We start from the raw sequence: 27,831 nt of genomic DNA, 5'->3' as shown, positions 1-27,831 counted from the left end.
ACCTGATTTGTGTCTTTCTCAGACCCTGGTCCAGGATCAAACCGGTACTTAATAAACCTGGTACTTAATGAACACCTGCTCCATCATCTAACAGGAAAACAGCGGAGGAGGAAACGAAGGCTCTAAAATCAGTTGGCCATCCAGAGGAGACCTCCACATCTGCGAAGAAATGTACAAAGGAGCAGGAGAGATGCAGGTCTTCCCTGCTCAAAAATACTAGGATTTTCTCAAGAGAGTTGGGGGGGGCGGTTATTAAAAAAGGCAGTTACAGAGAGCATCCTCTTCCCCACTCCCCACTAAACCTCACAAACCCTGGGTGATTTTTCATCTCAAGTAAGCTCAGGATTCCCGACTTCCCAAATGCCACACCACTTGACATCTGGGCTTCAGGGTTTGAGAACCGTGAAACTGGTGCAGGACAATCCGGAAGGGCAGGTCTTGTGCAGAACAATGTTTACACCCACGTCTTACAGAAGGAACTGGAACCATTTCACTAACAAAAACCTTCCAATGGGGCCGCCTGGGCTGCTCGGTTGGTTAAGCATCTGCCTTCAGCTCAGGTCATGATCCCAGGGTCCTGGGATTGAGCCCCGCATCGGGCTCCCTGGTCAGTGTGGAGTCTGCTCCTCCTTCTCCGTCTGCCCCTCCCCTGGCTTGTGCTCTCTCCTCTCTCACTCACTCTCTCTCTCTCTCAAATAAATAAAAAACATCTTAAAAAACAAAACAAAACTTCCAATGAAGGGGACTGGCTTGGAATTCACACAGGAAGTCAAAGCATCATCAAAAGGTGTCTGCGGAACATAGACGTTTTCTGTGTATATAATCAGCACACTAGAGCATGAGGCACACACATAGAATAAAAACTGCTTTGCCCCAGCTTTTAAATTAAAAAAAAAAAAAGTGATATACGCTTCCCTCAGGTAGGTTAAAAAAGACAAATTTGAAAAGTGGCCAATACAGGATCAGCATCTCAACTAGAGATCATGGCCCTTACACGTGCGACACATAGTAGGGAATTTAAAGAGGCCCCAAAGCTAGTTTGACTCTTCAAGGCTCTCGCAGGCTGATGGGAATGCAAATACCCACAGAAAAACCAGCCACTGGGAGATCCAATGTCAGGCACCTGGGGCTAGCTGCAAGCACGTCTGGGGGAAAGGAGACTTTCCTAAATGCACAAGCGTGCTGGAACCAAGAATAGAAACATGGAGCCAGTGAGGCACCCAACCCTGCGGGGGGGGGGGGGCAAGAGGGGGGGGCGGAGTCCTCAGAGCAGCACGATTCCAGCTGAAACACCCCCACTCACCCCCACACACCCGTGACTGGTTTCTCACAAAGCCACAGGCAGGGGCAGGGGTGGAGACCGCGGGAGGGGCTGCAGAGGAGTGGGGATGCTGGGCAGCACCACCGGAGCGCCTGGAACTGCAGCTGGAAGGGAGAAGGAGCCCTACGGTCGGGTCCTGAGATAACCCTTGGAAAGAGCCAAGCTTTCCAAAGCCCAGGGCCAGGAGGCATGAAGGAAGAGGACCGGAGCCTGGTTCCACGCCACCCCCTCCACAGGAGGCTCTGTTTGGGATGGAAAAATTCCTCCTTCTGCTGAGAGTCCCAGCAGAACCAGCTTCAGCTTTTAACCATCCACACGTGAGAAACATGCCAACTGCCGCCACAGACCCGCTGTTTCTGTAGGGTATTTGACCTCCTGCTGCCTTGGTTCTCCCATCTGTCAGACAGGGATAACAGGGTTCCCCTCCACGGCATCGTAACTAAAAGCATGGTCCCTGGAGCTACCTCCCTTACCGCCGAGCAGCGTGACCTTGGGCAAGTAACTTAACCTCACTGTACCTCAATTTCCTCACCTGTACGTGGGCATAATTAAGAAATCAACTTCGTAGGACAGAAGGGGGGCACCTGTGTCCGCCCCAGAGAACAGTGCCGAGCACACGTAAGTATTCGATAAACGCTACTTGTCTTTTTTTAAGATTTTATTTATTTATTTGACAGAGAGAGAGAGAGAACGACGGCAAGGAACACAAGCAGGGGGAGTGGGAGAGGGAGAAGCAGGCCTCCCACTGAGCAGGGAGCCCGATGCGGGGCTCTATCCCAGGACCCTGGGACCATGACCCGAGCCAAAGGTAGACACTTAACGACTGAGCCACCCAGGCGTCCCTACTTGTCTTCTTTCTGATCCCATTTCCTTTAGAGGGGGCTAAGGGTTGCCGAGTGACCCCTGAATGCCTGGCACCATGTGTGCAAGGCTCCTGTCCTGTACTAGCTCATCTGTCACAACCATCCCCTAAAGCTTGAGGAGGAGCAGAGGGTCAGAAACAGCACGGGGGACTGCTCCCAGGCGATGCAGCTGGTGAGCAGCAGAATCCGACTTAGAACCAAGGCTTAAGGATACAAGCACCATGCACCTGCCACCCTAGCTCACCTGGACAGCACCACCTACTAAAGCCCCTGCTGACAACTCTGCCTTATTCCAACCACACTTTGCTTCATGATGAATATGAAAGTTTAGTGTCTACTTCACACTGGAAATGAACAAAGCCATCCCGATCTTTCCACAGAACGTTCTTTTTCCTGGCAAAGACTGTTGACGCTGGCATCCTGGCTCACCTCACTGCTGGGTGTCACCGGTTCCAGGGTCCCAACACCCAGGTGTGACCAGGTTGAAGGTGTTCACTCTCAGATCCTCATTCTGCTATCAAGATGTCCCAAACCAGCCACTGAGGCTGCCGGACTCCGCCCCTCTTCCCATCACCAGGACCTGGAGAAAGCTCCAGCCAGCCTCCTCGACCTCACCTCACGGCCACCATCCAAATTCTGCTCTGGGATGAAATGCCTCCACCTTCTCACCCTGCAGACCTCAGCCGTACTCAGAGGGAGGAGGAATTTCATCTTTCTGACTACTATCCTAAGATCCTTGTGTGGACCAAAAATAGTTGCCAGACATTTTCCTTAACCCAAGAAAATGGGAATGGACTCAGGAGGGGGACCCCAGGAAATCAGGAATTGGTAATGAAATTCCACCTGTCCTTTGTCGAGCCAGCTAACCTTTATATACTTCTTAGTTTTCTTCTTCGTGGACTAATATGTCAGATCTCCAGAACAACTCTTTGAGATGGGCGGGGCAGATGTGTTATCACTTCCGTCCTACAGATTAGGAAACAGAGTAGTCCTTGACCTGCCACATGGCTATTTAGTGATAGTCCATTCTTGATGCCAAGGACTTGAATGACTGGACCAGACATTCGGCTTCCCTGGATCTTAATTTTCTCTAAGAGACAGAATGCTAGCCCAGCCAGACTTTCAGAGCTGAGAAAGTGAGTACTACCCAGGTGACCCTCGGCAGTCCACTTGACTGCCCTCCATTCTCATTTTGTGCTTTCTCCCGTTAGGCCCTGCCGGCAACGAGTCCAGCCCAACTGCATGCACATGAAGCCTTTGCCTTCTATTTACTGGGCAACAACTATGTGCCAAAGAGATTTTTTAATACTATATTTGATTTGCAATTACAGATCTGAAGTTTACTGATAAATGATCTCATCAAAAATAAAATAAAACGAGTAGCTGCAATTCACAGAGATCCCAGTATGCATCAGGTGCCTACATAAATCTTTACACTCAGCTGAGGAGCTCTGGATGAAGGCAGTGCTGTTCCCATTTATGCAAGAGAAACAGAGGTGTGGACGAGGTGAGAGGTGTGCCTGTGGTTACACAGCTGCTGCATGGCAGGCAGAGTTCAAGCCTAGAGCTTTCTGTCTGCAAAGCCTGATGTCCCTTCCATTCTGACTCGCCTGCTGTCCTCACGTTCAGGTGCATGCTCCTCTGACAGGCCATGACAATGTATGGGGCAGAGGAGCCAACTTCCAAATCCCTCTTGCCCTGTGGTTTCACTTCCGTGTCTTCCCAAAGGACAAAAAAAATGCTCTCACAAATCCCCAGAACACACTTACTGCCCTTTCAACACCTAGCTCCAGGATCACTTCCTGGTAAAGCCCTTTTCTGGCCTGTGGCCCATGCACAGCCCACTGAGCTTTGTGCAGTGTTCTCACTGCATTGGCAGTACCTTTGGGCTTCTGAATTTCTACACCAAAGCCATGCCCCAGAAAATCATATTCCCCTGTTCCCCCGTGGCCGGTGCTCTGCACAGAGGAAGAACCACACACATGCTGCTGACCATAATGGAATGTGTATGTATGCAGTTAAAAGCACAAGCTCCGAGCCAGACAAGCCGGGGCTGCGCTCCCTGGCTCTGCGACCTAGACCAAGTTTCCTAACACCCTGCGCTTGATCTGTACAAGGACCATGAGGATAGGAGCGACCTGAGAGGGGTGTTGCAAAAAGTAACCCAAGTGCTGGGAACAGCACACAGAGCCAATGCTCACCAGCACAAGCTTCCATCATCCCACATTAAGGGCAGACAGAAGGAATGGCCTCAACACCGGAAAGAGCCCAGAGATTTCACCTGGGAACTGAACGAGCAAAGCAACTGAGATGATATGCAACTCAACAGTCTCATTCTGATTACTACCTGTCATGGAAGCATCTGGAAAGCAGTGCAGAGACTTTGGACCAAAGGGGAAAAGCACACTCCTTTCTGCTCAGAGAGCCACCCAGGCAGGGCTCTCTATTAAGAGAGAGGTGGTGAGGGGAAAACAAAGATTTCATAAATACTCTCTGAGATCCTTACTTACCCGCCCCTTCATGCCACTCACCTCGGAGTGTTTATCCAAAACATGAAATTAAACCGTGGGTGAGATGCTGTTCTGCCCGGACCAGTCTCACTCACTTGCCACCTCAGCACCGGCTCCCACGTGCAGCACAGAGGAGTGCCTACATTCATTTCTGGACGGATCTGAACAGCCCAACATGCGCTTCCCCCCTGCCCCATCTCCCTGGAGTGAGCCAGGCACTGCATGCTGGGAAGCATAAATCACAGGCACGGTTTCCGCGTGGGGGAAAGCACGGGCTAGTTAGTCTGCTGCTCAGAACAGGCTGACCCTTATCTGTCCCTGAAGTATGGCATCTGTCCCTGAAGTATGGCTCCAACCATCAACAAGGCAGAAGCAACCGGCAGAGAAGCCCAAGGGACAGGCAAAGAAACCCCAGGGCTTGAAAAGTAAGAAAAGTTAACACAACTGGACACTCCACCACCTTTGAAGTTTTGGTCTAGTACACTTTCCAAATACATGTGAAGGGTTATTCATACAAGTGGGAATGTTCAGCTTTTCCCAATCTCTGCAGAGAACGAAGTAGGAAGAAGGGAACTTAGAAAAAGGAAAGATCTACAATCATGTCAGTTTAAGAGGTGAATGGAAAGGATCTTAGCTCCCCGGGCTAAGCCTTAGCTCTTACCATACGCTAGCTCTGGAAGCTTGAGCAAATGACTGAAATTTCCTGGGGGTCTGTTTCCTCATCTGCAAAATGGGAAGGTCAGGACTTACCTTATTTGTTCTGAGGAACAGACGAGTTATTACAAGAACCTAAATCCTCAGTAAGTAAAGAGCTGGTATTTCTATTTCAGGCACGTCAACACTTGTTGAGCAACTGCTGTACTCCAGGTACCGTGCCAAACACCAAGGATTCGGAGACGATGATGGAAGGTCGGAGGGTGTAGAAATTTGGGTGCATACTAGTAACAAAAACAATTTACCCAGCACTCGTCACGTGTCAGGCACTCTTCTGAGCAACGCACACCGTTCTTCTAGTCTACACAGCAACTCCACAGAAGAGGGAAGTTACGTAAGGGAGGTGTAAGCCAACACTAGAAGCCGAACAGCGGCAGAAACCGCCGAAGGTAGGAGCTCCCTCGGGAACCGGGTGTGAGGACGAAGATTTAAGTGTCAGGGATAAAGCAGAGGCCAGGATGCTGCAGAAAGACAAACAGTAGGCGCTCAATCCACGCCGTCATCACTAACCTGGTCATTATCAAATCCAAGTCCTGGAGTCCTTGAGCAGAGGGGGGACAGGAGATCTTCCCAGGGGGAGAAGGGAACGTACATGGAAAAGAGAAAGATCTAGAATCATGTCGAACTTGGCAGAAGATCAGGCTCACCTGATGCACTTGCTGAAAGCAGGGGCACCTCCACTGTAGCACCCCATTTAGCCTATCTGAGCCGGAGCCCTGGAACGGTATTCTGCCTGAAGGCCCCAGGGCGGGCCGGGAGTCTCCAAGTTCAACAGATGCCCCAGGTGGTTCTGATCATCTGGCAACACTGGAACCAGAGATCCTTCCAGGCAGGAGGAGCAAATACTCGCTCAGGTTCCTCTGAGGTTAGCAGCCAAAGGGAGGGCCCAAGAAATAAGCTTCCCGAGGAGATGAGGACGATGGAGGAATCAGAGTACAGAGCTCCAAGACCGACTCCCCAAGGCTGGTGTGGTGGCCCCGCCGGCCTCTCCGGACTTGGCCCGCCACACTCCCTCTCCAGCCCACCTGATTTCTCCGTGCCCTTCCACAAAGGTGCCAAGCACCCCTCCACTTCCCGCTGTCCCTTCTGCCTGAAATGTTCCTCCCCTCTCCACTCACCTCTGCTGAGACGTCCCTCAACAGAGAGGACTGCCCAACCGCCCTATTAAAACAGCACCTTCCCCCCTCCACTGCCGCCCTCACCATTGTCTCGCCATGTTTTATTTTTCTTTGTAGCATTTACCCCCACTCAGCAGAGCAAGAAGCTATCCGTGAATCATTTCTCCCCCTCCACCAGAAAGGGAGCTCCGGGAGACAAGGAGACAGGATCATGGGATGGAAAGCCCCATCCCCAGTGCCCCCAGAACAGTGCCTGGCTGTGCGTGCTGAGTGAATGAATGTTCTTGGACGATCCACCAACGGCTCTGGGGAGGCTCAGGTGCCTCATCTCTGGGAGTACCGCCTTCCCTAATGGAGTTGTGGGAAGATTAGTTACACGTATGTGAGAAAGCTGGTCAGCAGCACCATGCTACCTGATCGTCATGGCTACCTCCTGGTGCCCTGGAGAGGCTTCAACACCCTGCACCTGCTCCAGCAGAAGAACTCATGGGGAGGCGGGAGACGGGATATGGAGTGCCCTCTGCTGGAGCAAAAATGACAAACACCCATTACCGAAGGGGCCCACCCTTGGAAAGAGAAGAAGGATCCTGATGATGCAAGGCTCCCTAACAGCACAATCTTAAACATTCAACTCCCGTGAGTCCATAAGTGATTTTTTTTTTTTTTTTTTGCTTCAGAGAGCACAGTCAGCATGTAGAAACACGGTTGAACACAAAGGGACTCTGTGAATCGACTCTGCATTGGCACGACGGACTCCTTTTCACCTGCACAAAAACCCTGTGAAACAGGGAGCAGCGCCCCAATTTTAGAGGCGGCAGTTTGGGCTTGGAGAGGTTAAGTTCCTCAGCTGAGGACACAGTGTTTAAAGGGAGGTTTGGGATGAGAGGGGGTGTGCAGACTCAGCTACAGCCCCGTAAGACAAATCTTGTTATAGAGGGGATTCAGTGTGGCGTCAGAGGATGGTCCTTTCCTCTCTGTTCCTCCTCAAATGTTCTCACTACAGGCCATCCATGTGAAAGGGCTTCCTTTCCCCAAACACGGTCCCCGGGTCCACAAGTAGCTGCAGGTGCATTTACGACCACAGGTACAGGTCTCAGTTTCCCCACCCTCTCCCCCTGCTTTCCAACACCTACGGGGAGTGCTGTGGATGGACAGAAATGCAGATGGATAAAAAGGAACAGATGTGACCTTCACCTCTGGTCTTTACTTAAAGGGATACGAAGAGGTAGAAAGCAGTGAGTCACATGGTGATACAGACGGTCCGAGTGGCGGTTCCAATTGCACCCGCCAGCCGAGGCTGCGAGTGTAGTGTGGCCACCTCTCTAGGCTGCAGTGGCCTCCGTGGGCCTTGCTTAGACCAGGTGGGTGATCTTTTGCATCTGTCCCAGGATGGCCTTGCAACACTCCAGGAAAATAGGAGAAAGGGAAGAGAACAGACACGTCCTCAACAACCGTCTCTGTAACAGGGACTCTGTTCAGCCCTCACAACAAACGCCACAGCTACAATCATGCTCCCCTTTCCTTGGGGGGAGGAACCAACCTGCAGTAGTGCAAAGTACCAAGTCTACCGTCAATCCCATTTAAATAGTGCCGCTTGTCCCTCAGGGACACTTTCACCCCCTCCCGCATCAGCCCTCGCCCTGGATGAACTCCTTAAGTGGTTTCCAAAGGTTTTATCTGCTTCGGCTGTCAGGCTGCCGAGAGGAATCCTAAAACTCACTCCTGCTCTTAATTGTAGGAGTCTATGGCGGAGGCAAAATGCAAACTGCACTAACAGACTACCCGTATTCTCTGCTCACATTGGCCTCTAACAATCCTGCCAGCCACAGAATACAGCCTGCTTCTCGTCTTGTCCCAGTTTGGAACCTGAGCGCGCAGACTTTAAAATCTCCTCTGCCAGTTGTTTCGGTATCTGCAAGTCGTTGAGAGCCAGGCCTCAATGACTCTTCAGGGCAGGGCCCGGATTCGAATGCCGGCTCCCCGAGGTACCAGCGGGCTGACTCCGGCCAAGGAGCACAACCCTCTGAGCCTCGGCTTCCTTGTCTGTCAAATGGAAGAAGCGTGAAGCTGTTTGGAGAGAGACAGGAGAGAATGCAGGTCACATCCCCAGCCCGGCACATGGCACAGGGTAAGCCAGGAAGTCCAAACGCAGTCTAACTGAGCCAGCCACGGTCAACGAGTGACATAAGGAACTACCAGGAGCGCTTTCTTCTCAGCCTGGCTCTGCGTAAAGCATCATACAGAGCGACACGGGGATCCACCAGGAAGGAGGTCACGGTGACACACTAGAGCGTTCATGCACTGCACAAAGGGACCGCTATGACTCCGCTCCAGCCAACAATCACTAGCATCAAAGGAGGGTCCGGGTTGCTAGATCCTTCCATGTTGTTAAGGAAAGCCAGAGATCACGATCTTTATGTGCAATCTCCCAAGTGTTAATGGTCAATAATCAAGCTGAAAATGGTAAAAGCAATGCACCGGCCAAGCACAACACAACTGTGGGCCAGATGCAGCCAATCTGTCTAACCAAGAGCTAGCGATTGCTATCCCTTCCATTGTGGCTCCAGTTTAAATAGTACACGGCCCTTTCATGTTTTCATGTCTCTTACAATAAAAATCGTTTTTCTAGGCACAAGGGTTTTAGGACGATGCAGGTCGGTTGACGAATGCGGATGGAAACTCTCATCCAGTGTGGCTTGGTATCCATATTAAGAAACAGTATCACGTTCACATTAATTGGAATTTGTCATTGCCAGAGTTCTGGAAGGAACACTGATCTTGTCTCAATGTGATGAACACACACTTTCAGAATTAGGGTTTTATGAGCAAGTTTCAGGTGTTGCATCAGTGCTGTGATCAGACCCTCACTGGGGGCATCCAAATGGTAAGGTGGATCAGGAGGGGGAAAAAGGAACCGTGGTTAAAGAGAAGTGTTAAATATATATCCCCAAAGAAAAGTTCTGTGCGTATAAAGTGTTTGAATTTCAAGTTAAACAATGACACAGATTCGTAAATCCCAAAGGTTAATAAAATTCTTATCTGAAAAGAATGCAAACCCCACAAAACTCTCTTCAAATTCAGTCACCTATCAGGAGTTCCACAGTTGTTTTTAAGTAAAATAACACATGCAGAAAAGTGAATTACAGATGAAAAATTTGATGAATGTTCACAAAGTGAACCCACCTGTAGAATCACAGGGTAAAAAGTTAAGTCACCAGTGTCCCAAAGTCTTCCTTTGGCTCTGGACCCGGTTTCTATCCCCAGATTAACGTTTGTCTGGTTTTGTATTTATAGAATTGGAATCCACCAGCACGTACACTCTTTTGCGTCTGTTTTTGCTCAATACTATCTCTGAGAATATTCATTTTCACTGCTCTGTAGTACTTCACTATACAAATATGCCACTAGTTATGTGTTTATTGTACTGTGGATGTACATTTCAGTATTTCCCTCTTTGGCACTATTAAAAATAATGCTGATGTGAACATTCTTGTACCTGTTTTTTTGTGCAAACGTACATATATTCTCTCTCTGGTATATGGCTAGGGACAGAACTGACGGGTCATGGGGTATGTTCAGGTTTAGTTGATAACACCAAATCATATTCAAAAGGAGTTTTAAAAATATTTTACCTAAAATTAATAGACCATCAACAGGTCTTCTCTGAATGAAATGCCCTTCTTTGGTTAAATTGCCATTTGGAATAAAAAATAAAGTCCCTTTAAGACTAGCACCTCCAAAGAGCAGAAGTTCCTGTCCTTTTCAGAAAATCTTAACCTATCATTATGGATTAAACACCTATTACAGACAAAATATCATGGTTTAAAATTGTTTGAACACACACATCTGAATTCAATGCCATTTTCATGAGCAGTAAGTCCTTCTGGATGTTTACACGTGTTAAAATTACATGACCCAAAACGCCTAGAGCAGGGTAAGATACCCATGTAAGAGAAGAGATGGTACAACACCCCTTTGTCTCTAAAGAATAACACAATGGACGGGGTGCGGAGAATAGGCCCGGGCAATACGGACATCCAAATAATGATCATGGACATCCAAATGATCCCCAGGTATGTCCCTGTCCCAATTCCTACAACCCATGAATTTGTTAACTTCTGTGGCAGAAGGAACTTTGCAGGTGTGATTAACTAAAGCTTGTAAGATGGAATGATGATTCTGGACTATCCAGGTGGGCCCAATGGACTCCCAAGGGTCCTTTTAAGAACACAGGACAGTCACAGAAGGAGATGTGACCATTTCCAGGAGCGGAGCTCAGAGTCAGCAAGAGGAATGTGAAGGAGCTCCACTTCTGCCCTTGAGAAAGGCCAGGAGACGGACCCCCGCTGGGGCCTCCAGAAGGAACCAGCCCTGCCAACATCTGGCTTTAGCCTAATGAGACTTGACTGTAGATTTCTGACCTCCAGAACCATAAGACAAGAAATCCGTGTTCCTTTCAGCACTAAACGTGGGACTTTGTAACCGCCACCACAGGAAAGGGATGCAAGGTGGCTGATTAGCAGACACCAGGTTCCCTGAACCCGCTGCAAGGTTCTAGCCACGATCTCCTCCAGGAGGCACAGACAACAGACGCCAAGTCGTCAGGGCCGTTTGCTCCACCCCAGCAGGACCACCGATCATGCTCCACGATCAAGAGCTGGTGCAAAAGTAAAGGTCACCTTAGCAACCACCTCACAGCTGAAAACTACTGTGACAGGGTTCAACTATCCTCAGAGTCTAAGAGCTAAAGGAGACGCCTTCGGGCCCGAGGTAAGAAGCAGACATGCGTGCAGCCCCCTGCACCTGTGGCTTGGTCTCCACTCGCCGCTGCCTCGCTTCCGCCCTGCTTTGCAGGCTTCTGCTGGAACTCACTAACAGCTAGGAAGCATCGGCCAGGAAAGCTCTTCATTTCTGACGTATTAAACACAACTTGTATAATACACTTTCCGTTTCATTTTGCATTCAGCACTCTGTGTTCTTGGACCCCGTAATATCCTCATTAAGAGATCTGTTTGGGCCACTGGCAGGAAGGCAGGATGGCTTGGCTGCCTTCACAGCTGCCACAGAGCCTGGCCCCAGGGGATACTGAAACCTTGAGCAAATTATTCACTAGCACCCTGCACTCTCTGAACTCACCGGCCTCTGGCACAGTCTCTGGGCCGAGGGAAGCGGGCGTGAGGCTGGGGAATCGGTCACATCTGGACAAGCTCTACTTGGATAAAAGAACCACCCCCCAACCACCTCCCCTGTTCCACGGTTCATGGGCCCCATGATCCCCCACAGCGATAAAGCAAAGAAAGCGTTTAACTTGTAACTCCCTGGTTCTCACTGCAGATCTTCAAAACGGTCCGATGTCAGGACCCCATTTCTTTCTGTTGAAATTTATCAAGACGACTCTCAAACCATTCATTACAGGAGGAATTTGTGGTGACAAGGATGGCCTGAACAGTGAACGAAAACGTGGGTGTGGGCTGAAATCAGTCCAGAAATTAATATCCTGTGCCTGTTCACGACACGGGTTTTAAATGTTCAGGACTGTGCATCCTCAGAAGACCATTTGCTTTCAAATAACACCCACACCGTCGCTGGCCTGCTTCCCTGACCACAGAAAGCTTCTGGAATGAGCTTCTGCACGGAGCTGGTTATAGATTCTAGGAGGGCAGCATGTGTAAACCAACTTCTGGATGGCGGAAAAGCACGCTTCTTCCACATGCTGGTAACTCAGTGACAGCTAACACCATCTCCTCAATGGCCAGAAGAGAAAGAACCACATCCGGCAAACAAAACTCACATACCCGTGAGAAAAGGGGACTCTGGAAGAAAGTAATCAGCACGATCTAAATTCAAATGGAGGTGTCCTGAAGCAGAACTTCCTCGGGTCCCACAATTAATGTCACATCCAGAAGGAAGGTGAGGCTCCTGGTGCCATATTCTGGGGTCTCAAAATCACAGATGCTCAGAGCCCCAGGAGTTGCTCCTGCATCCCTCAATATCCAGACTCCCTCCCAGTCAACATTCATACTAAGGACCCACTAAGGCTGACGCCCAGACTCTGAAAACGTAAAGATGAGTAAAACAGTCCCCCTTCTCACCAAACTCAAAAGCCAGTGGCTAGAAAGACACAGAACAAGCAAACTACCCCTTCTGTCACAGAAGCTTCCACACGGGATCAGACATTAGGGGGAAATGACACTGAACGTGAGCACTGAAGACGCCAGCTAGGAGGAAGGGTAGTGGAAAAAAAGAGAATTGCATACTGGGCAGAAGGAGCAAAGAGCAAACATTAAGAAGCAGGAAAAAACAAGTTTTCTCCGGGCGTTCAATGAGGTGCTCACCTGAGTGAAGACAGAAATTATAAGCTAAGGGAAAATGCCCGTGAAAGACCCTGAGCCACGATCAGGAGTCTGGAGAGAATCCAGGAGGCAATGGGGAGAGTTGTCAGCCCTCCAAGCCAGAAGAGGGCATTCTTCACTCATTCACTCATTCAACAAACGGTTCTCCTGGTTCCTCTAGAGATAGAAGGCTGAACAGAAGACAACCTCTTCCTTCCTTCCAGACGCTCGTACTCACTTGTGAAGACAGGTGATTAGGAAAAAAACAAGAAAAGCAAAGCGGGTGTGAAGAAAAGACAGTACAAGGAGTTTGGACACGTGTGGCACAGGAAGCTGACCTCGTTAAGGGTGAGGGGCCGGCGTGCTCAGCAGGGACCCAAGGGTTGACGCGAAGACTCGCCGCTTTGAGCATGAAGGGCGGGAAGCTGGGAAGGGTCACTGAGATGCTAGAGGAAGAAAGGTGGATTGGAGAAGGAATGAAGGAAGTAGGGCTTAAGAATTCGGGGGTCGAAGTACCAGCAACAACACCCCCCTTGAGAAGTATCCATAACCAACAGTCACTTGACCTCTGAAAAACAGCTCTGAGCACGGGGATCTCATCACTTCCCCAGAGGGTGGACTCTGATACCTGGCGAATCTAATTCTTACAGCAAGAGTTCCTTCTTATATGAAGACCATGTCTGCTTCCCCATAACATTTATGCATCGATCCTGGATCCAAACTCAGGAGCAAATCACAGGAAGCCCATTCCCTCTTCTGGACATATTTCCCATTAACTGGGGAAGATCCTGGTCATTTCCAACTCATTCACATCAGATGCCAAGAACAGAAAAGTTCTAGAATGTTAGGGCCCCAAGAGCCCCCATAGGTGACCTTCAGTTTTATGTCATTTCATGCAACAGGACACAAAGGCCTAGAAAGAGCGGTGATCGTACCCCCAATCACCCAGCTACTCTGGCTCAGCTGATCTGGGAGCCTGAGACCACCCCCCGGCCACAATCTAGTGCGCTCTCAATGTATCTTGCCGCTGTGTGTAATCTAACTCCAAAACTTTGTGCTGAGGGCATCTGTATCTCCGGGAGAGCCAATGAAATTAAACAGGGTTGAAAAATAAACAAACTCACATAAAGTATAAATAGCATTTTCATGAAAACAGGCAGCAGCTCTGTCCCTTATTTATGGCTCCCCCTGCCTTGAAACAGAAAACTCACGGGTGTCGATAAATGGATTGCAAAGTTGTTATGTTTAACTACAGAGAAAAGCATGTCTCCATGGGCTCTTTTGGAAATGCACAGATGTCCACTGGCAACTGGCAGGGGCTGCAAGGAGGTACCCTTTGTCTCCCAGTAAAGACTCTGCCTTTTCTAGAGTCTCCAATCTCTGGCTCAGGATAGGTCAGGCAGGTCATCCTGTGCCCTCACCCCTGACGCTGAGCTCCACCCCCCCACCGCCACACTGCACTTCTGTTTACACACCTCTCATGTTAGGTTTTTCATTACCTCTCAGGGCAGCTCATTCCAGCCCTGGACAGAGTGATCCTTTACTATGATGAGCTTGACAGCTGGCTCCCTGCCACGTCCCTCCATAGATTTGGGGGCCATCTCTCTTTCAGGTGACAGCCCCCTGACTGCTTGCTGAAGCTGATCATGTACATTTGCAGCTTCTGCTTCTCCAAGGTAAATAGCTCCAATTCCTTCCACTATTTCGTAGGTAACAAGGTTTGAATTGGCACTGTCATTCACCATGATTCTCCTAAATATGCTGACTTGTCTCGCCTGTTCTTAAAGTGTGGCATCCAGAAATAAATGCTGTGGTCCAGCTATGGACTAACAGATACCCTATAAAAGACACACATCACCTCTGTCATTCCAGTGAGAATACCTGTTAATGTACTCACATCATCTAGCCCCTGTTTAATGCCATTTGTGATTTGATCCCAAGGGGAGGATTTATGATAAGCATCAATGTTGATAAATAAGGCACCTACACCCAGTCGGTGCAGGTCACCTCAGAGTATTATTTCCTCGACCCTCCCCATTTCCCGTCGTCTATCTGCCAGTCTAATGAAATCATTCAAAGTCAAGGATCAAGGTCACTCCATCCACCAGGGCTGGCCCAGATAGTGTGATGGTGGAAAGCAGACTTCCAGCTGGTATCAACCTATCACTAAGCACAGACGATTATGAATTCTCCATACTGCAGATCAACTCCCAGTCTCCTTTTTTTAGAAACTCCACCACTTACCTTTGGGGGCCACCCCTCCCCCATTCTGACTCCACATGTTTTAGGGAACTCCTCTGTACCCCATGACCAAAAATAGGCACAGGGCACAGGGCTGGCCTCACAGCCTCCCCCAACCACAGCGATTAGTCTCTGGACTACATGTGAGCAGGGCCAATTCAATCCAAAGCAATACTGCAGAATTAGGGGGAGAAAGAACTCTTTCTATAGGCACTGGTGAGGGTAAGTTGTAAGCTAAAGCTTCCTCTGTGTAGATAAAACTGCCCTGAAAGAAACCATGGCAGAGAAAAGTAGAGCAAAGGGAAGGAGGGAGACTGAGCTACAAAATTATCATTTGAGCCCCTGGATCCAGCCTTTCCTGATGCCTGTCCCACCTTTGAACTTACTGGTTTTGTTGGCTCCCAAATTCCCTTGTTGCCAAAATCATTTGGGGTTGGGTTTCCATCAATGAGTGCAGATCAAAATTCTGCTCACAGCCATCCAGAAAGGTCATGTGACACCGTGTCAAAGCTCTCGCCAAAGCCTGCTACCTCACTGAAGTCCTAATCTACAACATGGTATTGTAGACAGACACTCCAAATCTTGAGTCCAATAACCCAGGTCCATCCTGACTGGCTCTGGGGCTTGGACAGATCACCGCAGGACCTCTGCCCCACCGTCCTCATCTGTACCTACTACGTGGGATTACCACTGAGAAAGAGTCAATGCGTGCAAAGTCCTTACAACCATACCTGGCCCGCAGAAATGCCTAAAACACAATCATCCTCATTGTTGTTGTTATTATTCTTACACTATTATTATCATTACCCATCCAGTTATACTGGCAAAGTCAATGTTTTCCTGTACTAGCCCTGGACTGGCACCGGGTGCTCTCAACCTTTTTTACAAGGCTCTTCCATCGATCCCGGCACAATGCTTCCTTCAGTCTCTTCTAGGATCAATAGCAACTCACCTTCCTCCCTCTGATCTCTTTGCCAAAATGTACTCGTCCACTGCCATGTCATAATTTACCCCATTTAGCTGCTCAGATGGAAGCTCCTCTACTCCAGGGACCTATGGGACAAGGGAGTGACGGGGTGTGGTCCTGGGCCCTTTCCTGCTATGCGGACATACGGTGCTACCTCGATCACATGCCGCTGAGCAAACCTCAGAAAGTGCGGTGGACCTCCTAATTAAAAGGCAGCCCTGAGCTGTCAATAAAATTATGCATCAAGGAAATGTTTAAAAACACCATAGTGATATTCTCTCTCCCTAAAAATGAAAATCTTTGAAAAAAAGGGGGACAGGGGTTGAGTGTCGACTCTTGATTTCGGCTCAGGTCACGGTCTCCGGGTTGTGGAGTCGAGCCCCACGTCGGGGTCCACACTCAGCATGGAGCCTGCTTGTCCCTCTTCTTCCCCTTTTGCCCCTCCCCTCTCTCTCTCTCTCAAAATGAATCAATAAAATCTTCGAAGAAAATTAAAACACAGGAGTGACTTCCTTGAGACAGGTTTTCACTTGAGATGTTTTTGACTTCAATTGGGGGGACAAATAAAAAGAGAGTGTCCTCCTTGATGCGGCCATTCCTTCTTCCCTCCCTGAAGCTCAGAAAACCATCTCTGATCCGTGAAACAACTGCACTGCCTTTGAAACTGCTGGCTGGAAGAAGGGCGAGTCTCATCTTCTCTACCGATTTCTGCAAAGTGACAGGGACTGGTGTTTGATTTTATTTGTTTGGGGAGGGCAGCTCTTCTGTTGCATCCCTCTCTTGGGCCAGTCAGTGTGACTGATCATCTTTCACACCGGGCCTGGCCTGACAGCTCCAACCACCGTCTCCCACGGTGCCTGGGGCTCGCCTGGCCATCGCACGCGTGCCGCCTCCATGGCACGGTGCACGTCCAGGTCTGCTACCACCGCCTTCCCAGCACCGGGCTCGGCAGAGGCGCTTGACAAGAGCGGTAGCAACGGTAACAACAAAATGTTCAACGTGTGAGTAAATGAACAACTGAAGAATGAAAGAAACATGTGGCTCCACGAACAGTGAAGGAATCCCTCCAGGGCCCAAACCTTTCTCCCCTTACCGACACGGGGATCGACGTGCAAGGCTGGGATCTGACATGTACGACCCCCCCGACTGTATGCAGGTGCACCTCATTTTGCTTTTGTTTGCATTTTGTCCTCCTCACTATGGACTCCCTCCCACTACCTGTGTAAACCTGGCACGTCTCGGCCTGTGTCCGCACGCACGTGCCCCAACATCCTCCCGTTCCACAGAGTGACAAGTTGGGATCAGATGACCCGAGGGGCTTCCGAGGACTCCGGGACAGCCAGTGTCCTTGTGCGTCCCTCCTCCCTCTCCCTGTGCGGAAGCCACCTGCTTACCTTCCAAGCTCCCGGCGAACAGGTAAAGCCAGGTGATGGCTGGGATGCAGAGAACGGTCAGCGAGGCAGCCAGGAATTTCCGTCTCCCTCTGCAGATTCCCAGCATCCTCTCAGAAGTGGCAACCCCTAATCCCAGCACCGCTTCTCTGCCCGGAGCACGGGGTCCTCGGCCTCCCTCATAATACTTTCTGAAAGGAAGAGCAAAGAGGAAGGGCTGAGTTCCCAGCGCTGTAAAAAGGATGCAGATTGCAGAGGGGGGGTATCCTGGAGATCCTGAAAGTATCTGGCTCCATGACGACTTCCTGCTGACCTTCTAGCCCAAGACACAATGCTGCAGTCTTACATCTATCAAAACCAAGACAGCTCTTTAAAAAGTAAATAAAGGATGAGGAAAACTATGACACTGCTCCCTCCTTCCTTCCCTCTCTTTCTCACACAGGCGCGCACACACACACACACACACACGTGCGTGCGCAAGTATTTTATAATACAGATTAGTTTGAAGCCTGAACACACTTACTAAAAATGTATTTAGTTAGCACCTTGTATGTACCAAGCACTAACTAGGTGCCCTGTTTTCAGAAATGCCAGGAATGCGGGTTAGTTTCAAAGAACACAGTCTAACAAGAGAGACCAACTTAAAACATCCACGGGCACTCCAAAACTGTGACGACTGAGAAGTGCATGCATGGACCTCTCTGCAAAGACCAAGGAAGTTGCTGACCGATCCCTGGGCGGTCAAAATGGCAGAACAGGTCCTGAGTTCGAGCCAGGGAGAGCCGTGGAAGGCGCCGGGGGCTGCCTGCTGGCGCACTCGGAGGAGAGGAGGCTGGGTTGGCCAATGTCATCTGCAGGGAACCACATCCCGATCACAGCTGATAACCTACACTCACCAGGGACTGTCTTAATAGCTTCCATCTTTAATATGGAAGATGTCCAGAAAAACATGGAAACGATTAAAACGTGCAGAAGATGGAGAGGAACACAGATAACCTGTCACCAGCCTGCAGAGAGTCAGTCCTGAGGCCAGGAAGACTTGCTGAGACGTGTTCAAAGCAGAGGGAGAAGGTCAGTGCACACGGAGTAGAGGCCCAGGATCCTTCACCTGGGGGATCTGACCGGCAGGTCATGTGCCTTATAAAGGAATTTAAAAACCAACAGCCCTGCAATCTCATCTCCACCTATCTCCTCACATCGAGGTCACACTGACTGCAGGTGGAGCGAGGAGCCTCCCAAACAGAGCAGAACCTACCCCTGCAGGCAGCTACACAAGGCTTGTCATCCCCAAAGGAAATTGCTGGTTTGGGTGTCCCCTTGGGTATTCCCATAATATGTCCTTCCCTCTGCCATAACCCTTAAACCCCTCGGGACTATGGCCTGGTTGAACCGTCTGCCCTCCCCACCAACCTTGGGGTTTCCGAGAGACAGACATCCCGTCCACTCACCTTGCATTCACTAAGACGGGGCATACCATCTGTCACCTGTAGGCTGGCTGGTAACTGTCGGCTGAACAAATAAATGGGATCAGATTCTAACCAAAGGCGGCCCTTCCAAGTTTCAGGAGTCTGTGTTCAGCAAGTTGCTGGCAATAAACACCTAATGGAGCCAATCTCAATTGTCAACGCCAGGTTTGCTTCTGCACCCAACTCTGACATGATTTTCTAAATGGCCCTCCTTTGAAACAGACGAATGATCCCAGGGCTGGAGGGTGTGGGCTAGCAAGGAAAACCAAACAAGCAAAATCGCTTTAACCAAGGAATGTTGATTGGAGGAAAATCCCCCGTGGGAAGTGTTTCATTCTGAAGCATGGGCAACAGACCCTCCACACAAACTCTGTGTGTCACCAAGAATTGAGGATCGCCCTGCCACTGGCCAAATCTCGCAGGAAGAACAGGGGACAGGAGGCTATGCAGTTAGATCTGGATTCAAATCCAGTTCCACGTGTGACTAGCTGTGACATTGGCAGCCCCCCGTCGCTGGGTAAGCTTCATTTTGTTCATCTCAAGCAATGCCCTCTCTGTCTGAGAGTCTTCAATGAGAGAGCCCTTGAATAAGTGCGGAGCAAAGGAACATGTGACAGAGCGAGCCCCACCTCGAGAGCTGAACGAGGAGCAGTACTCAGGCTTTTCCAGAAAACAGACCCCAACAAGTATGGCTGACACCACCAAATGGGTGATCTCAACCTGAACACCCTACTCGAATCTCCTTTAGGAGATACGACCACATTAAAATGGCCCTTTGCGGGTTGTTTTTTGTTTGTTTGTTTTCAGTTCACTTATAAAAATAGTAGCAAAGACAGCTAGCAGTAATAACCTATGAGGTAGGAACCAGTTTTCATCCCCCTTTAAGGGATGAGAAACTGAGGCCTAAAAAGACCAACTGGCCAAAGGTTATACCTATGCCAACAACACGTCAGGCTCTCCTCTCCCTAAGGAACTGATTCTAACAACGTTTGCCAGGGGTCCTTTTCCCTCTGATCTATCCTAAATCCTTCAAACTGAATCTTAGGATTTTTCTTCCCAGAGTTCAATATAACACCACTGTTTGCTCTCACTCAAAAAAAAAAAAAAAAAGTTTAATAGAACAAAAACTGGAAAGCTTGGTGAATTTGGACTTCAGGGGAAAGCAAGAATATATATGGAGCTGAACTCAAGTGGTGTTAATATTTAAAAGCATTTTTAAAAAACTCTTTAAGACACTTCTTTTCCTCTTTTCCTCGCTCCATCTGCAAAAGTTAATTTCAACTGGCACAATTTGTCCAAAGTTTTAAAACAGAGTCTAGGGTGGTTTGCATTTTATGATAACACTGGCATCTGAAATTAAACCCAGCAGGTAAAAAATATTCCTTCATGGATTTGACTTTTAAATGACACCTCTGTACACTAAAAACACATTTTAAAGAAAAATCTCAATTTATATCAGAAGTTACTCTAGGAAGTCAATACAGGAATCGACACAAGAAGAAAGGAAGGAAGAAACCGAAGGTGGGCTGGAAATTACCTCCCCCATGTGCAAATGTTGATGGATTAACTGGAAAACCAGTCTGGAACCTGCTTTTGCCTGGTCAGAGGGAGACACACTCCTGGGGCAAAGAGTCACCTTTAAAATGCCCCTGTCTCGAACTCAACACCCAATTCTTCTTGGCCAAGCTGGTCAATTTCTCCCACTAAACATCTACTACTCCATCTGTCTTCTCCCATCTGTCTTAACCAATGAAATTCACATTCATGCAAAACATTGCATGAGTCAGAAAAATTACTGTGATCTATTAAAGCCACAAAAGCAGCATTCACAGCTGAGAGTAAAATGTGATTACAAGTATCCTTCAGTCCAACATAACACATTGTATACACATGTACAAATACCTATAAAACTATACATATAAAAAAGATATAAAGGTTATAGGTTATCTCTGGGTATAGGATATGGATACTTTAAATATATATGAATATGTATTTTTCCCAGATTTTATACAAAAAATATGTGTGGCTTTTATAATTTAAAAGTTGAATCACCATGTCTTCTTGTTATATTGCACGTGATTCAAAATACCTCAGCGCGAACAGTGAAGAATACATGAGTTAGTTTTACTTTACATGCGAGGTGCAGTGATTTAAGATCTGTAGGATCCTTGGGGAGCCTGGGTGGCTGCGTCTGCCTTCGGCTCAGGTCATGGTCCCAGGGCCCTGGGATCGAGCCTGGCATCAGGCTCCCTGCTCAGTGGGAAGCCTGCTTCCGCCTCACCCTCTCCCCCTGCTTGTGTTCCCTCTCTCACTGTGTCTTTCTCTGTCAAATAAATAAAATCTTAAAAAAAAAAAAAAAAATCGGTAGGATCCTCATTGGGAATATACCCTCCAGGGGTGGCTGGTTACCATCTGAAAGACTCTAGTCAGAAGCTCACATTCCAAATGCTGATCTGATCAACACTGGAGATTTTTTTTTGTTTTTGTTTTTGTTTTTTTAAAGTAGGCTCCACAGCCAACATGGGGCTTGAACTCACAACCCTGAGATCAAGAGCTGCAAGCTCTACCAACTGAGCCAGCCAGGTGCCCCTGGAGGTTGTCTTTTAATTAGTATCATTAGAAATGAGTTTTCATAGGTGTTCAAGATGTATGAGTTGTCTAGAAATACTGTACATGAAGAGGGAATAAAAATCTAAGTAATCTCCAAAAGAAACAAACAAACAAATAAACAAAAAGTCTAAGGAACCCAATGGCCAAAATCCTTCAGATTCACTTAGGAGCCAAACTGATCCTGTGGGCAGGCAACAGAGTTGGGTCACCGACTGTAACTTTAAGATCGGGTGAATCCTGTCAGTTGCATGTTGTCATCTGAGTCTCAGGTGAACCTTTCTTACAAGCTGTGGTGCCAGTTCCTAAGAGGCCACAGGGCTGGCCCTCCCTGAGCTTTCAATACAGGTCCTACCTACAGCAGACGGACCCTCCAGAGGTGTTAGCTTTGTTTTATCATTATTTGTACTACTGCACCCCTTGCCTTTACCCAAGCCTCTCCCACACAGCCCGACGATCCAGCCGCGCCTTTCCTCCTCTCCTGCACCTCCAGGGGAATTTCAAGTCCTTGCTGCCTCTGCAGAACATTTCCCAACAAGTCCAGACCTGGAGGTGCTCCCTCCCTTTGTTCTAAACTCCAAAGGCTGTCAGCAGCACATTCCTGATCACGTCACTGTCTTCTCATCATTTCCCAGCATTGATGTCTCTTGACTACACCAAAACTCGTTAAGGGCCAAGGATCCGGGTCCTCTCGTGTTTGTCTTCAGCCTCTGCCTGAGACGAGCAGCTAAGACCACAGTTTATACTTAGCCATCGCCATCCAAAGTGTGGTCCCTGAAACACCAGCAGCAGCAGCTCATATCTTGCCAGAAATGCAGGCAGTCAGGTACCCCCTCAGCGCCACGGATCAAAATCTGCATTTTAACAAGCGCACATCACTGTTTCGGAGCTCTGTGCTACTAAAGCACTGAGTAACTGACCGGTTATTGTCCCCCACCACTCCTACTGAACCACTCCCTCACCTCACCCCTGCAGGGACTGGCCAGGGCACTAGGGAGAACCAGCACATCCTGGACTTTGTTGGTTATCTATTTATCACAACAGTTCTCTGATACATGGAAGGAGAGTTCCTAGAAGGAAAAGTGCCTCTTTCCAATTAAACAGAAGCATCTTATGGACTCGAGGTGGCTCTGATGGCCCATCCTGACCTCCCGTCAAAAACACTGCTTACACATTTGAATGATTGGACAGCACCAACACCACCCACCGAGGCATCACTGTACCCATCTTGCAGACCAAGAGAGACTTGAGGACACTGATTTCATTGCCAGAAACCCTGGGACTCAAATTCCAGTGCTTCCTGAGTTCTGTGCTACAGGACACACAACCGACGACCAGTCTGTCTCCCCAGTCACAGCAAAATGCCTCAAGGCCAGGCGCTTCTGTCTACTTTGGCCACCGCTGTCTTCTTTGTTGCTAGCACACTATCTAGCATATAGGAGGAGATGGCTAAGTATTTATTGAACGGATCAATGACTGAGTATCTCCGTCACAGGCAGCATCCTCCCTGGATGTGCATTATCATACAAACTACCCGGTCTGATTCAAGGGCCAGCCCTCATCTTCACCCCCACCCGAGCCCAGCTATGGAATCCTCTGGAACTTCCACTAAGGGATCAGCAAGTTCCTCTTTAAACCTCCGTTTCCCCTGGCTCTCTTCCAGCTCTGCTCTTGGGGGAAAGTACAGCCGTGCCCTGGATCATGGCTTTCCCCAAAGGAGAACCCCTTCCCCTACTCTCTCATGCAAATACCTGAGGGCTAGGAAGCCGGCGTCTGCCCCGTCTTACTGCCTCTCCCTCTTCGGAAGACCCTGACCCTCTGTGGCTCACCACTGTTCTCTCCATCCTAGCCACTGCCACCTGGCATCTGCTGGGTACTCCTCTCATTCTGGAAGACCTCAGCGTCCGCCGCACGCTCCTCCACCTCTCCGCCCCGATTCCGTGACAGAAACGGTCAGTTCAAAATGTCTGCCACTTCACATGGGCCAAATTTACATTCTAGAACTTGGTGTCCCCCAAACCAGCACAACCTCCCAAATCTCAAATGTCAGTGTCAGCCCCCGGGGGCCTTGCCAGGATGCCATTACACAAATTCTTCACTGTCATCGTGAACCCCAATCCATCGGCTTTCTTCATGCCTGCCCATCCAGCTCTAGATTTTCCTTACGTTTGCTCTCATTCGGCTGAGAGGCCATGATTCAGTATTATAACCTCCCTCTGCAAGCACGCATGGTCCCCCTTGGCCCTCCTTTCCAATTGTACCTTCCTGGAAAAATCCACTCGTGCAGATGAGCACAACCATACGTGTTCACCATGGCTTTCCTTGGGAAGCCAAATGTTGGGGTAGGAAACCGCACTATCAGGCAGGCAGATCCGTTCCACTTAGTCATGTCTGATTTCAACTGCTAAGAGACGCTATTACCTTTCTCTGGTAAACTCCCTTTCTTATTACCTGAGATATTTATTTCACACATTCCTTTTCTCCTCAAGCTTCCTCTTTTCCAAATGGCAAATTTCAGGTGGGTTCCGGGATGCGGTGTAGGATCCACTGTGTTTTCTCTCCCCAGGTGAGATCCCTCATTCCTATGTCCCATGAGACAGTCTCCAGGCTGATGCCTCCCACATTTTTATCTCCGGCTCTGGCCTCTCCTCCGACCTCCAGACTCACGTGTACAAAGACCTTCCCCTACCATGTGGCCTCAGACCTCAATCCCAATTTCCCCCTCCCCTACCCCCTCTTCTCCAGAGCTTTCCACCTCCTTAAAGAACACCATCATCCACATGAAAGCTCAAGCCCGACACCTGGGAGCCATTCCCCATTCCTTACTCACCCCTTGTATCTTGTCAAATCTGGCCATCCTCAAATCCTGCCATTTTTACCTCTAAAAGATGTATTCTGTCCAATGATACACCCACTTCTTTCCAGTTTTACTGCCACTATATAAATCCAAGCGACCATAGTCTCATGCGTGGACCCAGTGCAATAGCTTCCTAACTCCGATCACACTGGAAATTATTCAACATTTCCCCCACAGCTCTTAAAATAAATCCCAAACTCTTTGGCGTGTCTGTAAGGAGCTGCTTGGCTTGACCTCTAACTGCCTCTCAAGTCTTCATCTCTGACCACTCGCCCTTTAATTCTCCCTGCCTCCAGCCATCCCGGCCCTCTTGCTTCCAGAACGCACCTCAGGGCCTTTGCCAAGTGTGTTCCCTCTGTCTGGAATGCTTATCACTCTGCTTTTGCGTGGGCTGAGGGCTGCTGACTCCTCCAGCCAAGGTCTTGAGTGCAACTCAGAGAGGTCTTCTCGGATGGCCCTATGCCCAAGGGCCCCTCCTTCGCTCCATCGGTCACCATGCTCCGGCCACTCCCTCTCCTGTCCTCCTCAGACTTTGGCATGATACAATTATCTGAGGGGTTACTTATTTAATGGTGGCCTCTCTCACTAGATTTCAGTCTCCCCTTGGGCAAAAATGGCTGCTTTAATTTCAGCGCACACCCAGGCACACAGAAGGCTTATTCTTTAAATGGATGAACGAGCAAGTGAATGAAGGTGCCGGACAGCCTCGACCACCAGATACCTTGTAGGCCTTCTACTGTTGTTTTGATAAGCCCTTTCTACACGAAAGCTTGCCATCTTGCTGCCTGATCCGTAACATCTGTAATAGGAGAAAAGAGAATCCACCCAGTGCCCTACATAGGTCCCTACGGTTGGGGTGAACCCTGCCGAGACCCTTTGGTACGTTTGAGGTCACTTGCCAAGTTCACTGTGGTGACTTTCTCTCCTTTCTCTGCTCCACAAGGAAGAACACACAGGGGGGTTGGGTCTCTCCCTCGGAGTACAGGGCTTCCCTCTGGGAGGCCTAACCCCACAGATGCTTCCTCCCTCTCTCTCTTCTCTGCACATCAGGGCCGAAAGCAACTCCCTCCAGGAGATGATGTTTGGGCTCGTCAAAATGGTACTCCTGATTCCTTTTTTCCTTCAGAGAATGGCATTTGGCCTTGGGGGCACTGTTTAGAAACTGATCATGTGAACTACAAGAGTAAAAGCCACCCGCAATATGCTTTGGAACAAACGTTGAAAACGTGGAGTTCACCGTGTTTTAAAGGACTCTAGGGGCCCATTTCTGCCAACTTGGTTTGTCTTGATCCCACTGTGAAGTCCAATCCTCTTGCTGCAGAGAAACACGTCCTTTTGCTCTCAGAACCACTATGATGTCTTAGATAGAGGTCGTGCTAGGGTCTCTTGAGCCAGTCGTCACCCACCCATTTCACACAACTTTGCAGTTAGGACACGCCACCTGAAGCCTGAGAGCCTGGCCATCTTGTCTCCGTTATGTTCACAGCGAGCTCCAGGGCATGGTCCGCATCTGATGCGGGCCTCACAGCATTTATGGAGGACGGGGAGTCAGGACTTGGGTTCAAGTATCAGCTCTGCACGTTGGCTGTAGGATCCTGACAAGTCATTCAACATCTCGCAGGCTCCCATCCTTCTTCATGAAAGGCCATGGCAATACCGAGCCCTGCTGATTATTGCAAGGATTGAGGAAGTTCAAAAGAATCTCCAAAATACGACTGTACAGCAACATGAGGTGCCAGAGTAGTATTAATAACATTAAATTAGCTGGATTTCAGCTGCTTGACCAATCAAATTCTAAGACCCACAAAGTAGTTAGAAAGGTGTCTTCATCCATTTGGGCTGCTTTGGAAAAACACCATAGACCGGGCAGCGTAAACAACAAACATTTATTTCTCACAGTTCTGGAGGGTAGGAAGGCCAAGACCCAGGTTCTAGCATAATGTTCGGTGTCTGGTGAGAGCCCGCTTCCCGTGTCTGCCCACGGGGATGCAGGGGAGCCCTCTGGGGTCCCTTTTATGAAGGCACAGTCCCATTCACAAGGGCTCCACCCTCATGACCTAATCACCTCCCAAAGGCCCCACTTCCTCATAGCACCGCATGGAGGGCTGGGATTCAACATGTGGATTTTAGGGGGACCCAAACATCCAGTCCATAAGTAAAGAGGGAAGGGTTCTAACAAATACGGCTGGCCCTGGTCCTGCCTCAAGCTGGCATATACTTAAAAGGAAAAAACATCCTACCATCTACAGGGGGGAGCATAAACTGTGCCGAACACATTATTCAATGAGTGTCGACTTTTTTAAAGGGGTCATTTCTGTTCTTTAAAGAAAGGAATTGCCCCATGAAGTCAATTATCTCTCAAAACTCTGTGCCAGGAAATGATTCGTGAAGAACCGAACCAATACGCTTCCTGGGACAAGATGATAGCTCCTATTACAACGCTCGTCCTGTTCTCCATGGCCACCTTTAAAAAGGAAAAAAGAAATAAGGGAAGTTGATTTTAATACTAGATTTTATTTGGCCTAGCGTATCTAAAATATTAGCATTTTAACATGTCACCAGTATAAAATATTACCAAGAGATTCCATTCTTTTTCTCGTGCTAAGTCTTCAAAATTCAGAGCGCGCCTATTGGGACAAGTGCCGCTCAATCTGAACAAGCCACATTTCAAGGACTCCAGAGCCACGGTGCGGAACAGTCCAGGTGAGCAGCTTCTGAGCCTTCCCATCATCGTGCTTCGGGAAGCAACTGGGGCTGCAGGCCGGAGACTGAGCTGGGACAGAGGACCCAAGGCTCTGCAGGAACACAGGCTGGAGATACGGCAGCCTGGGCGGGTGACAGCGGAACCAGAGAGGACTAGATTTCACTGGACATGAGCACACCCGAGAAGGGAGACAATATATGGCAGCCAATGAGGATGCCAAGCACCATCCTGACACTCCACGTGGTCTTAACTCACTCAGTCTTTACAACCAATCTGTGCAAATCCACTTTACAGGTAAGGGCACCAAGGCTCAAAAGACTGAGTGACTCAGATCGCATAGCTGGGGGAAGGGTAGGGTAGGAAGGTGCCTGGGGTTAACCCCAAGACTCCTGACATCAAACCCAATGTATTCTGCTCGGCATGGCATTAAAGGCCACCACGACCTGCAGCCCACCCACATCACACCTTCCGATCCAGGACCAGCACCTGGATGAAGGACGCTGTGTCCTTCACATTGCCCTGCTGTGACTTCTTCCTCCTGTTCTAACTCCCTCTTACCTGCATGGTGACAGTGGCTCTCAATTGGGGGTAATTTTGTCCCCCCCATCCAAAGGATACTTGGCAATGTCTAAAGACATTTTTGATAGTCAAGACTGGAGAGAATGGGGTGCTCCTAGCATCTAGGGACCCAGGAAGTATTGCACATTCGCTGTGGTCATCTTGTCCATAGCCACCTCCCT

The 27,831-nt window shown here is 49.1% G+C and overlaps 1 protein-coding gene across 7 annotated transcripts in view; it reads right to left on the bottom strand.

The window, feature by feature from the left end:
• LARGE1 (LARGE xylosyl- and glucuronyltransferase 1) overlaps nucleotides 1-27,831 on the bottom strand; it is a 541,701-nt gene that overhangs the window by 385,174 nt on the left and 128,696 nt on the right. For all 7 annotated transcript variants that reach the window (XM_027592150.2, XM_027592145.2, XM_027592147.2 and 4 more), the window contains one exon: nucleotides 17,461-17,648. In XM_027592150.2, the coding sequence (XP_027447951.1) occupies nucleotides 17,461-17,566 (106 nt within the window). In that variant the 5' untranslated portion in view covers nucleotides 17,567-17,648. The remainder of the gene's footprint in view (nucleotides 1-17,460; nucleotides 17,649-27,831) is intronic.

The sequence above is a fragment of the Zalophus californianus genome, chromosome 9, assembly GCF_009762305.2.
Source record: "Zalophus californianus isolate mZalCal1 chromosome 9, mZalCal1.pri.v2, whole genome shotgun sequence".
NCBI classification, from domain to species: domain Eukaryota; kingdom Metazoa; phylum Chordata; class Mammalia; order Carnivora; family Otariidae; genus Zalophus; species Zalophus californianus.
The sequence above is the reverse complement of the archived record's forward strand: the minus strand, read 5'-3'. Positions and strand labels throughout refer to the sequence as shown.